Genomic DNA, 14,504 nt, shown 5'->3' on the forward strand with positions numbered 1-14,504 from the left:
TTATATATATAAAGTCAAAAAAAAAAGAAAAAAAATATATATATATATAAATAAAAATATATAGTATCATATATTTATAAATAAAAATAAAAGAGAGATTTCCGTTACAAAAATTCTGAATTTCCGAGAGACAAAATTCCTCTTGTGAATCTATCAAATAATTACCCGTGAATTTATTTACCCACAAATCTCCTCTTCTCCATACCTTTACCTTCAACCAACGTTACAACCCGTTAAAGACCTTTTGATCGTGTTTATAGTCAGTCGTGTTTGGTAAAGATTTGGATGACCATGCAAATTTTTAATAGTTAGTGTTTTTATCGGATTTGAGCGAAAATTTAATACCCTAAACACTTGAGCGTAAGAGTGACTTCCATGCGAGGTGTTTAAATTGGTTCAATTTTATTCAACATAATGAAAAATGTTGGTTTGGAAAATAAGAGTGTAAAAACAAATCATTTTATCCAAAGAAATAGTCCGAGATTTGAATATAGAATTTTTGCTCATTTTCGAGTAAAATAATTCCTGTCTTTACATTAACTTATTCGACGATAAATTTTGTTTTCAGCTTTTCTTTGCTTGAGGACAAGCAAAGCTTAAGTTTGGGGGTGTTGTTATCGTCGTAATTTATAGCATTTTTAGTATTTAATTACTAGTTATTTTGTACCATTTTAATAAATTTTAATAATGGTTTTTGTATATTTTCTTCATTTTATGTATCTAAGCCAATTTGTGTGTTTTCTAGGCACTTTCACAAGGTTTTCGACACAAATAACCAAGTTGGGGCTTAAGGCGGCAACTCGGGAGTAAAAGGGACCAGAAAAAGGAGTTTTAGTGACACCCAGCGTGCACTTCGTCGCGGATAGGTGCTGTAAAATAAAGTCCAATTGTTCACACTAGGACAGATTTGACACATTTTCGCATTTTCAACTTATCTCCCTCATACGGACTCGGATTGAGGCGATTCAAAATGCGTTGGAAAGTTAAGAGAAAGATTAACAAATGTCTAATTATAAACATCTCCAAATTCGAAGTGCATCAGGCCCAGAAAATTATCCAAAGTTGATGAATATGTTGAAGCCTAAGATTCCTTTGACATTTCAACTCCTAAATTATTAAAATCTTCCCCCATGCTCTCTTAAATGCTAAATTCAGATGATAAGGAGTGGGAGGCCATAAGGATGACTTGGTCTTTGGAATTTTGTGTGCCATTTTACTATAAAAGGAGGCCTTGGGTGCCATTTGAAGACACACCAAGCTTAGGCTTAATTCCTCCCTCTATAATGTTATTTTGTTGATTCTTCTCCTTAAGAATCAGTTGTTTGTGTTGTTGTTATTGTTGTTAGAGTGTTGTTTATGCAAAAGTTCATCTAATAAAAGTAAGTTTCAAGTTACCGAAGAAGTTCGTTCGGTAATTGTCATTACGGTTTCTTCTAAACTTTAATCTCTTTTATTAATATGAACTCTATTATCTATCTTTCTAAAGTGTGTTTTAATCTAATGATGGGCTAAACCCCTCTTAACTAAGGCTAAAAGTGGATCTTAACCTTAATTATGTGGTAATTACGTTTAACCTATTTAAGTTATCTTTATCCTCTTTGAGAACTAACTTATGATTCTTAATGCTTGTAGGAGATGGGCCAACTCTCTACTTGGATATAATTAATCGTTTATATTGACCGTGATTAAATTGATTAATCGAAATTCATAAGTTGGACCTAATGACCATTTAGTGTGGCTTATCGGTTTTCCAAGGTTTTTCATGAATCTTATTACAAATCTTTAATTTATTACTTGAGCCGGACCAAGGGAAAGTAATAAATCGAAGGTTTGGAAATAAGAAAACTTAATGCTTCTTTGGATTAATTACTTGAGCCGGACCAAGGGAAAGTAATTAATCGAAAGTTTAGAACTAATTACTCGAGCGGTTTTTCTTGAATCTTAGGTAATCACTTTAGCCGGACCAAGGTAAAGTAGGTTAAAAAGGTTTAGATTTAATCTTGTTACAAATCTTAGATTTATTACTTGAGCTGGACCAAGGGAAAGTAATAAATCGAAGATTTGGAACTAAGAAAACTTAATGTTTCTCTTGATTAATTACTTGAGCCGGACCAAGGGAAAGTAATTAGTCGAGAGTTTAGAACCGATCTCGAGAACTATTAGTTAATAAGAAAAATCGTCATCTTAAAAAGGATAAACAACTTAAAAGGGGTTAAGTGTTTTACCAAGCAAAGAGGTTAAGTGAAGCTAGAAGCCTTAGTTTCTTTTATTATAAGTAATCTCTCACTTAATTTGTGTAATTTTTATTTCATTTCTTGCTTAAGTCTTAGTTTGGTTGTCCAACAAACTCTACATTTCGGTTGTTTAAATAATAGATAGTAAGCAAAGAGATTAGTACTTATAATGACCATCCTCGTGGGAACGATACTCTACTTTCACTTTATTACTTGATACACGACTAAGGTACACTTGCCTTCACATGCACGTATACGTAAAACGCGCATCAATTGACCTTCTGAACTTTCAAAGTGTTGATAGCCTCCTCAACCTGCATAAAATGTCCAGTTAGCCACCCGAACTTGCATAAAATGCAATCAATTAATTACTAAGTTGCAAAAAAAGTAAATTCAATGCGGAAGATGTAAAGCACGCATCTTAAAAAAAAAAGTAAAACGACCAAGATCGGTGTATGTTGTTCTAATATTAGAGAATACAATTTTTACAGTTGAATAAATAAGAACTTCCTTTTAATTTATTATGTGAATTATGTAATAATATTCTAAGGTGCGTGAACACATTTTCCGTAACATTATTATAAAACATATATATTTTGTTCCTTATTCTGCACTAATTGCACGTAAGGTGATTTTAAAAAAATATTTTTTTTTTGTGATTTAGTAATAGAATTGAAGATTAATAATTTTAAATTCGGTGAAATATTTGAATCTTTTTGTCCAATTCGTACAAATATAGTATTTTTTTTGAAAAAAAAAATTAAAAATCACGTTTAATCTTATATTAAGTGATAACAATGACGCACATGTGAAAGTGTAGATGCCAAGATTCATGATCGAGAAGATAATCTGATGAATAATTTCTCCAATTGACCCAACTTGTCAACGTTAGGGGTAAATTTGTTCTTGACCACCGACGTTAAGAGTAAAATTGCATCATTTTAGACTTTATGGATAAAATTGCTCCTAGATGTATACACCTTATCTCATTATCGTTTGAAAAAATCCCCAATTTTCTGATGCATTTCTTATCTCCTTCCATATCTCAACACTCCTTTCGCACTTATAGTACCCTTGCAAGTCTATCAGAGGGAACTTCTTGACGGCCAAAAGTAAGAATCTCCGACGCGGAGTCTTTGGTGTGTGGATGAAGAACGTCGGGATGAGAGAAAAATATAGAAAGAAAAAGAGGTGGAGATGTAAAATAAGAATGGAGGAGTAAAATAGAGATAGAGAAAAATTCACTGATTTTTATGTTATGATTTAAAGTTTAGTGGCAATACTATGAAAAGGGGCAAAGTTAGTATCATGGTGTAATTTGTGGTGAAACTCTTAGCCTAGTGGTTGAGAGCTTACCTATAACTAGGAAGATCATGGGTTCGAATCACATCCGGGTCTGATGGTGATTTTTCTTTCTTCTTTAATGTTATGTTAGCGCATTGTGCGCAAATTTTTTTAAGAAAAATAAAAAAGTATCCATGGTGTAATTTACTTTGTAAACAAATGTTTATTATCTATTTTATTACTAATAAATGATAATCTATTATTTCCTAGACGTAATACTTTACCTTTGTCCATGTGTTTTTTAATATTCCAAAGCTTATTCTTAATCACAACATGAAAGAGAATTTTATTAGTTAACTAATGTAAAATTTATTAGTTTGACTCTATATTAATTATATTTTTTAATTTATGAAATACATTAAATGAATAATATGGGAGAATGGAGAGAGTAACAGTCAGGATGCACGTGTGAAATGAAAATAACAAAATTCATTATCGTAAAATATCTCACCAATAATGACTAAAATTGACACATCTCTAATTATCTTTAATCTTATGCAAAACACGATATAGTTTTTTCTAACTTTATTTTTAAAAAATCGGCACATAAATGCAAAACATGAGATAGTTTTATGCAGTATGCGAACACATATTTATAATCTATTCTATTACTAATAAATGGTAACGCAATATATGAAATAAAGATAACAAAATTCATAATTATAAAACATCTTATCAATAATAAACAAAATTGACCCTTCTCTCAAATAGAATAGGTATAAAACTAGCCCAATTTACACACACAAAAAAAAAAAAAGAATTACTAGTAAAATTGACACATATATCACGTAAAATTCAATAAATTTTAACACAATAATTTGGGAAGCTAATTTTAACCGTGCGGTTGATGGTAAATTTTTATAGTCCATTCCGTTAGGGTTGGACAAAAAATTTTTAGCCTACAACGCGTTAAAACTGTAAAAATATTATCATTTTTTAAAAACTAGCATTGAACTAATAGAAAATTAAACATGTTTACTTTTTTTTTTAATGGTAAAGAATATTAAAAATGAATTCAAAAGTTTTATCAAAATAAATAAAAACTTTTTAAAAGAAAATGAGATTGAAATGAGTTGAACATAAAACCTCTCAAATAAAAGTAAGCATCCTTAATCATCTCATCTATCTTTAAATATTGAAATAATATTATATAAAGTCAATATAATTCTCTCCAAGATATTATCAGACACAATTACTTAAAAAAAAAAAATTCTCAATTCTCCGACGGCCTGTCGGAATCGAGCGTACCCCAACCCCCTAGTTCCGTCATCAAACTATAATTATTAAACTTTAAAATGTGACAATAAAATCATTAAACTTATTTTCCAACCACAATAAAATCATAATGACTAATTTAGTGTCCACGTGACACCAAAAACATATTGAGAACGACTAGCAAAGAATTTCAATACGACATAGCATACGCATAGATCCATTTTGCCAGGTGGCAGACACGTTTCTGCCACATGGTAAAATGGATCTACATGTATGCCATGTGGTATTGAATGACATTAAAATCTCTTGCCAATCAATCACGTCTATGTTTTTAGTGTCATGTGAAAACTAAATCAATTGTGATTTTACTGTGGCCGAAGTAAAAATTTAAACTTTATTATCACGTTAGCAAATTTCCCGTTAGCAAATTTGAGTTACATGGATATCAATCCTATCACACTCAATATTTATTGTTTTGAGCAAAACAAAAAAAATCAAATTAAACTAAACTAAAAGGGCAGTCTCAAAGCAGATATTATTCAACAAAATCATAACAAGAAAACTAAAATCATTATCATAAAATAACAGATATCGATAACTTCACCGTAAGAAAGAAAACTACATTAGGATTATTTATACAGCCCCCACTAAGTTTTTGCTTTAGTTGGCTTTCAAAACCATGCAACTAATATGATCATAAATTACGAAGAAGAAAAAAAAACAACGAACAAATGCGACAACTAGAACTCTTTAGCTAATTTTGCTAGAGATGTGAATTAAATAAAAGAAAAAGCCCAACACTCTAAATTACATGATCTGGGCATCATACCATATACACACAAATCAAAAAATTTGATAAAAAATGGAGACTTTTACAGCCTTAAACTTAAACATAATTACATCTAAATACTAGGATGCTCTTCTATCACGCTCGGGTAGGAACATACGGTTCGAAAAGCGCTACACAGGGATTTGGATCGTACTGCATTATATTCGCAGCACGTTCAAATTCTTCCCTCAAAACTTTGATGCTGTACTTATCCACCACTCTACCGAGATCATGAGATGTCTCAAACGGGTCCTCGATGCATATCAAATGACGATCGTTCCCGATTCTCCTTGTCCAGTCCTTTTCTCGTTTACTGCGAAATAAAAAAATGAGGAAACAGCTAGATTTCAGAACATTTTCTAAGATTGGGAATCCGAATTACAAAATAATTCATAATCAGCAGGTTTGCAGAAAATGTCAACAGGAGACTTGAGTATATTACCTGATTAAAGCTCCTCTACGGACGGATATAACATCGTTTGCGTAATCATGACGATATGCCCAGTAGTTAAAAAAGGCCCACACTAGTTGCGAAATTGTTTCCTTGTTCCGGGATCCGTAACCACGAAGTTTTTCCACTTGATCAAAGTAGGAACACTGAATGTCATCTACAGTGACAAAATATGTTGTCTCCATTCCCTGAATGAGCAAAATATTAGTACATGTACATTCAAAGAGGAGATCTAGTAAAATTATATGGAAACAACATAAATTCAGGGAAACGGATACGGACACAGACACGGAAACGGACACCACCGAAGACATTATTTCTAAAACATAACCTTCTGACATGGACACGAAACGCAAAAACACTACGAAATAGAAGTATTCGTGCAACATAGATATCCAATAATCAATTTTTATCCACATTCGAGTATTGACATAGAAATTCAGTGCTATGACCGATAATTTTGCAAATGATTGGTCGAGCAATTACTAGACTAATATCTCAGCAACAGCACGGTAGAAAAGGAAATACCAGACAGTTGTTGGGTTCTAAAGTATGCAGAAGTACATTCGAAATTTTAACCTCCGAAATTGGGTAAAAGAGGAAAAACAAAATGTAAAATGACGGAATGGGCAAAGATCCACATACCTGTAAGCACGGAAGGATAGCAGGTCTTCGCTGCTGTAAAAAATGAATGCACATCAACACATACCTGAAATTAAAAGAAAATTGGTTAACCGAAATGCGATAAAAGGAGCATGAAAGGTCATCAAAATCTACTACTAGAATAGCTGTTAACAGTATAGTTTAAAGAGAAAAAGAAGTACTTACGCATAACTAGATAGTGTTCCCTGGTAAGTTTCATTAACACCTCTCGACTTTGCCCAGTGTTTTACTATAAAAGTCAATTGCCTTAACCTCACATCTATTAGCGAGTAATCCCGAAGAAGCTTCGTATTAACAACAGCCAAAACGTTGTTTATACATATGTCGCAGGAGAGTCCAGTCACTGGATCCATGAGCTTTACAATTGGGACCCTAGCACGTGTCAGTGCCTGCAAAAAAACTTGGATTAAGGACTCACCGTGAAGAGGTCATGCATGAATTAAACCAACGGTAAAACTAGTCCAAAAAAAGATAAACGAAAGATCAAACTCTAGAGCCAAAAAAAAACCATGACCACCATTTGAGTCGGGACCATAAACATATTATCAATTTACATTTACTTAACACTAAGCATAGCAATAAATCACCCAAAGAATATGCATAATTCCATTCTTATTACCACATGGAAATGGAAATAGATACGAAAAATTGAAACCGAAACAGAAAACGGGAAGCAATAATTTGTAAAAATTATAGGAAATGAGAAATGCGGAAGAAACATGTAAACATTGAAAATATATGGATATATCTATAAATTAATCATTTCCTCGGACATTCATTTAAGTCTTCTAGAGTGGCTACCTATTCATAAATAAATGATTACTAAGGACAGTGATGCATCAATTAAGGCATAGCAATTGAGGTTGAAATGATAGAGCCAAATCTAAAGAAGACCCTAATCTCTAGCAACGAGAAACAACCAGAAAAATAACAGAACACAAACACGTTTATGCATAAAGAATAGATAAAGATTTAAAGTGCCCTTCGCTGCACTTATCAAAGAGCATGTTATCATAACAGAAAAATGTTCTTGGCCACTCTGCCTCCTGATAATTTCTTAACATCTATATTCTTAAAACCAAGGCGAACTTTTGTTCTGAGTTTTGAGTCTGGTTGACAAACTGAAGAACTCAGCAGAGCAATGTAACTAATTATCGTATTAACAACATGGTATCAACAATGAATTTATAATGATGCTAATTTGACTCACCTGCACATTCTGGAGGTTATCTGATTGCAACAATTCTGCCAACTTCAACAATATTTCAGACTTGTTAATATCTCCATCTCCAATGGCAAGGCAAACATCAACATCGCTCTTCAAAACCCCAAATGAGTTGGCACACGAACCATATAGATATAATCGTGCTTGGGGCCATTCTTTGTTTACTAATTTCTCCAATAATGTCAAAAGTTGCTTTTGCTTTGCCTTTTCTTCCTCTGGAGGTATTAGAGACTCATAAATTGAAACAAAATGAGCATTCAATCTGTCTATGTCTCTATGACATTCCATCTGCCTTTTAAGCATTCTCATCCTTTGGCTTAGTATCTGCTGGCCCCGATTATCTAATCTGGTTTCCTGATCATAAAAGGAAGTTCAAAATCAGATGATTGACAATTGAAAACTACATTTTCCTGAGCAACAAACAATTCCTTACACTGACCTCAGTGATAATTTCATCAATAATACACCAATTATCATTTAAATAATTGATGGCATGAAAATTTTCATGTACAGATGCTAATTTAACCATTATTCCAAAAAGGCTTAAACCACTATTTGGTCCCAGACCTATGCTTTGGCAACATTTACCCTGATCTATCAAAATCAATAAAATTTGAACCAATTTGAACAGAACCATAGTTGTTAAAGGCACGCCTCACTCAAAGTAGTGAGCATTGATTGCAGAAAGCAAGGCACGCCTCTGTGTTTTCACTAAGGTTTTTTTTTATGTTTTGTGTAAAACAAATGTTTTGTTGTTGTTGTTGTTGTTGTTGTTGTAAAACAAATGTTTGACTAATCTCAAACACTAATCTAATTTAAATAAGATTAATATTAACCCTTGATCTAAATAAGAATAGCACGCATAACTAAATGTAGAAATGGATTAAGAGCGGTCACGTAAAGAAAGTCTCCTCCACTCCACTCAATATCAAGTGACAATGAATGTTTTATTAGTTTAGTAGCACTAGTTAAGACATTAAGTATATATTAATGTATCTATGAAGTATGAACTTAACTTGGTGGTTTTGACATTTATGATTTAGTATTATGTTTTAATGTGGTTTAGTTTTGTTTGTCTGATCACAAGTGTGTTTTTTTGGTTTATGCTTTAACTAGTAAAAGAGTTGTTTTTTTACTAGCTTTTCGGTTTAGGCTCCAGGATCCCCTTAGCGCCTTAGTGCGCCTTGTGCCTTTAACAATTATGGACGGAATTAAGAGATGTCATCTAAAATGTTTAGAGTGACAAAAACGAAATAATTCAAAAATATCATTCTCGCCGCCTTGACAAATACTGTACCAAGAAAGGCAAGAGAGACCTTTATCTTTCTATTTCCATTTAAGGATGAAAGTTTTGATGACTTAGTACATTATTTGGCAAGTTGGAATGACAGTTTTAAACTTGTATTTACCAAATAGAGGTGTAAATGTCATTAATTTTGGACCAATTAGTGCTTTAAGACTTCCATAAATAACTAGTACAATTAATAGATAAACAGATATTTGAACTTCAGTAAGAAACACATAGCAGAGACACAGTATACCTTCTCACGAGAATAGCGATTTTGCTTCATGTTATTCCTGCTATCCGAATCACCGTCCAGCAATAAAGAATCAACAATTTCTTCGCCAATATCAATCAAGTCATGATGACCATCATCCTTCCCATCTTCAACGACCACATCATCTAAATTCAACAAAGACGCCTCCACCTCCAATGCTGAAACAGATTGAAGATGTCTAGTGAGCCCAAAATCTCCTGAGCGATCAGCTTCCTTTACACTACTATCTTCACTGCTGAAAATAGCATGCTTGTTACTTAATTGGCCCTGATTCCCCCTTTCCATATTCACATTATGGTCTTGACCTCTGTTTCTGAAATCGAAGTCCCAATTCACTCCTCCTGCTCCTGAATTATTGGAAAATCCTGGAGGAGGCACTGGAAGTTGCAATTCCAGTGACTTATAATTACCTCCTCCATGGAGCTGCATTCCCCATCCACCACTAACTCTCTGATCCTTCTCGTGCAAATCGAAACTTCTCGGATTTCTCTCCAATCCGTTTAAATTTCTGATCCCCAATCCAACAACATCCAGCTCCTTTGAATTGAATACACCAGGAGGAGTTCCGATATCACTACGAAACGAGCCAAATTGTAGCTTCGGCTCCACTTGCTGCTTTGGCTGTAACAGATTATGAATTGGATGATTACCTCTGATATCAGTACTTGAAAACCCTAACCGCTGAAGATCATCACCAAAGAGTCCTTGAAATTGATTCGGCGGTGGCGGTGGCGGCGGCAATTGGTATGGATTTTGGGGAAACCCATACAAACTAGCAGGATGAAGATGAGGAGGAAGAGGAGGAGGAGGAGAAAGATTGTGAGGCCAAGGAGAAGATAAGAAATCCCGACCGTTGGATTGCCAACGTGGCTGTTGTGGCGGCGGCGCGTAGGGCATACTGGGGCCCACAGCCGCAACAGCAGGATCGAGATCGAGATGATACTGCTGCTGCTGCTGCTGCTGTTGCTGCTCAAACTGATATTGCAGTGATGTAGACGGAGTCATCGGAACCGGAATCGGAAATTGAGACTGAACATGCGAAGTAAGGGTTTGAGCGTGATGATGGTTGTTATTAGACCTCTGAAGCAAAGAAAGAAGAAATTCACCACCGGTCGACGACGGCTGCAACGGCGGCACATCACCTCCTCCGCCCCCGCTCATGGTGAGGTTTTGCAGTGAAGCGAAGAGGAAATAATGAAGAAGATAAAATAAAACTCCAGAGAAAACTACTACCTAAGAGTGAGTAGGGATCTTATACATATAGTCTTATCGTAAATCCTATCCGATTTAGGAAAGGAGTTAGGATTATCCAATTAACTGTCAAGGTGTGACGTAATCAACAGGATAGTGTCGTGGAATGCTGTAGGTGATCATTGGGAGTGAGGGTAATTTTGTCAATTCATATAGCCGAACGTCGCCTTGGTGAGTAAGTAGATATATAGAACACTACAATACAACGTCTTCTAGTTCTAATCTAACTGGTGTTGGTTTCGGTAGAGAAGTAAAAAAAAGAAGATGTACACGTGTCATAATTAGAGCAATTTATTTGAGTTGTATTTTGATAAGGTTTAATGAGTTTTTATATATATATATATTTTTTATTTTTATTTTTTTTTTGAACTCAAATTTCATTAATAAGCCACAACGGGAGTTTTTATATATATATTTAATTTAAATTCGTATTTTATTATATATTTAATTTAAATTTGTATTAATTTCAGTTGAGTAATATTTAGTTAAGTAGTATCATTATTTAATTATAATTATTTATAGATAATTTATTAGTATAATTTATTATTATTATTATTAAGTTTAGTTCAATTCATAGCATTCCGTTCATTTTAGTTTGGTCAAATGAGTTATTATCTTGTTAACTCATTCTGATGTTTAAGTCAGTTTATGAAAACACAGGATGATAGTCATATTTGGTAAATAAAAGTTGTAATATAAGCTTAATATAATAAACATATGTAGTTTGAGCTGTGTTTACTCTATTTATACGGATGTCGAACTATGGAAAACGGTTATGAGTTGAGTAGCAAGATAGGCCATGTGTCTTTTGTTGATAAAAGGAAGTGCATCCAAATATCGAGGTCTGATATCTCTCAAACCCACTAGACCCGTGATTTTCGGGATCATGCGTGATTATGGTAACGAGTAGATCATTAATTGCATTGAACTGAACTGAATTCTACTGAAACTGAAATAATAATATAATCCTTTAAAAATAGCAATAATTAAAATAAAAATCTAAATAAAAATCTGATAAAAATAATAACGGTTCTAATAATAATAATAATGGAAAAAATTATAATTAAAATAAATAATAATAAATTACTGAACTAAACTGAATTGATTACTGAACTAAACTAATTGATACTGAAATTAAATAATAGAAAACTGAGTCTAAGACTTTCTGAATTAAGCTTTCTGATATACGCTTATATTGTTTTCTTTCTAAGGAAATGTCATGTGTTTTCTATCTTTAAGATTTGAGTCGGGTCTCTTAAATGTTACGTGTTAAAGTTACACTAGTGTGATACCAATGCTTTTTTTATTATTGTACTTCTCTTTTATGTTTACTTTCCTTTATTAACATTCTCAATGAAATAATTAACGGATTATTTCCTAGTACAAATTTATGATATCATTATTGTTTGTAGATCTAATTAAGGAAGTTTTGTGAGTAATTTTTTTTTTTTTTTTTGAAATTATGCTATCATTTTATGAATATTATGTGGTTGATGCAATTTTATTTGTTGTGTTGTGGTTTGGTTACTTTGATTTGGGTGTCAAATTCTTACTTTCCACATTTGTACATCATCTAAATGATCCAAATATGAATACCGTTTTATAAAGTATAAACTCGTTGACAAAATTGCAGCGAAAGAACAGATCACTATGATCTCGTATTACCAATCACGAATCACCCACGCGGGGTTAATCAGGAAATGAAAATGATAAGTCGATGAGCTAAGAGCGAGCGACTAAGATAGAGAGAGGGTAGCGCAGAAAGGGAGTCGGAGTGGGGCAAGTGATTTGTCTTTTTTAGACTAATAAAGAGCTTATGTGGCTTAAGCTATCTATTTATAGATTAAGGACCAGGCAAACTCTAATCCTAATCCTCTATCTATTTAGATGGATCCAACCTATTACTATTACGGGCATAACTATTATTTACGGCTCGAATAATGATAACATCTCCTACTCGCACATAATCGAACAAATCCCGAGTCTCATCTTAATCTCATATATACTTTGCAAATAGTTCGTACGACTGACATACTATTAAGAGCTCTAGTGTTATACAGTCGTCTGAGATATATAGTTGCTCGATGTGCATGTATCAAATTCGGAACTATACACTCGTTGAAGATATATAGCCTTTGATTTTAACATGTATAATCCATAGTGTATGTCGTATCTTATATTCCATATTACATCCACTGTGATAACTTTGATCTCTATAATTTTTTATTTTTTCACAAATATGTACACGTGCATAAGTGTCCAGATAGTGAAATATGAAAACTCTAAGATGTGAACTCATGGATATCTTTCCCACCTACTATATTCTTTCCATCATAATATAATTCGGTTATCTGCGCGGGTTCTTTTCAATTGGAATTATCACGTTAACCTAGAGATTATCCTTCCAAGGTAGCCACATCAATTTATACTTTCAGAATAAGTTAATGGTCCTAAAGATAAATGATGTCAAGAAACTATAGTTTCATGATGTAAGTCTCACACTAGGAAAAGGCAAGATTGTTTCTTTTCCATTTTATGATCGCAAAGCACATATGGTATGAAAGCATGTGTTCTGGTGGTCAATCCTTTCTTCGAAATAAGAGCATGACACTCTTTCTAACACCATACAGAAACATATGTTGAGATGTACCAAAACATCTAACTTTAGTCTACTACATTTAGAGACTACTTCCGACTATAAAGACACAAGGGTTTAAGTTGTCTTTGACTTTCCATAATTACTTTCATACTTCTTGCAAGGCAGCTTTTGTATTAAACACGCTCTCAGATTGTTCAAAAATAACCTCATTCTTATCTTTGTCACCATGTGACAAAACAAGGGTAAACACTCGTGTGAGTGAGCTACTTCTCTGTCTGACATGCATTCTTATAACACAACAGTAAACATCAACAAATAATATTTTTACTTGTGTATTGGAAAAATTCATGAAACTTTTATTAAACAATCATGTTAACAGAATATATGAAAAAAAGTATGATTAGATCCTACTTTATCCGGGTAAATTTCATTAATGGTGTACAACTTTTACCAATTTTCACACTTTGGTGTACAACCTTCAATTTGTCTCATAAATATGTACGAACTTATAGGTGACCTCCCACTTTAGTGTACAGCAGGTAAAAATGACCGGTCAACAAAATCAAAATTTGACCAACTAATCTAAAATTACTTTTATACCCTCATCTTCCTCCTTCTCCTTCTCCTTCTCTTTCTCATTCTCCTTCTCATTCCCCTCTCCCTTTCTCTCTCTCACTCCTCTCTCTACCTTATTTCTCTTTATCTTTTCATTGTCTAAATGAATACTGAATTTTATCTTTGTGAGGAATTTGGGATGTTATCGTTGTTGTTCAACGATTTCCGCAAGTGCACGGTTTCACTTGTAGTAATAAAAAGATATCGATCCCACAGGGAACGTTTTTCAACAAAAACTTACTTATGTGTAGATTAAATACGACTTAAGGTTTATATAAATAGATAATCGTTATTTGAAATTGGTTTTGAAATTGATAGAATAAGAATTAGATTAGAATATGTAGAATGTTAGAAATCAATTCTGTTTTGAGTATGAATTCACAAAACAAAAACGTTTAGTGCTTAGAAAAAGAGAATAAAAGTATTCGTTTGCATTAAGTAAAGAAAACAACTTTAAACTTTGTATAAATTATGAAAATGTAATAACGTAAACTCCTTCAATTAAAGGGCTTTGAACCG

At 33.1% G+C, this 14,504-nt stretch overlaps 1 protein-coding gene across 1 annotated transcript; it reads right to left on the reverse strand.

The window, feature by feature from the left end:
• Positions 1–5,525: 5,525 nt before the first annotated feature.
• Positions 5,526–10,726, reverse strand: LOC136220907 (UTP:RNA uridylyltransferase 1). Its single transcript, XM_066008748.1, has 6 exons — positions 9,503–10,726; positions 7,947–8,315; positions 6,902–7,125; positions 6,719–6,782; positions 6,065–6,261; positions 5,526–5,935 (listed from the first exon to the last, which is right to left on the reverse strand). The coding sequence occupies exons 1-6, from the start codon at positions 10,679–10,681 to the stop codon at positions 5,719–5,721; spliced, it is 2,250 nt and encodes a 749-aa protein (XP_065864820.1). The 5' UTR covers positions 10,682–10,726; the 3' UTR covers positions 5,526–5,718.
• Positions 10,727–14,504: the final 3,778 nt, after the last annotated feature.

This window comes from Euphorbia lathyris, chromosome 2 (assembly GCF_963576675.1).
Source record: "Euphorbia lathyris chromosome 2, ddEupLath1.1, whole genome shotgun sequence".
Taxonomy (NCBI): Eukaryota; Viridiplantae; Streptophyta; class Magnoliopsida; order Malpighiales; family Euphorbiaceae; genus Euphorbia; species Euphorbia lathyris.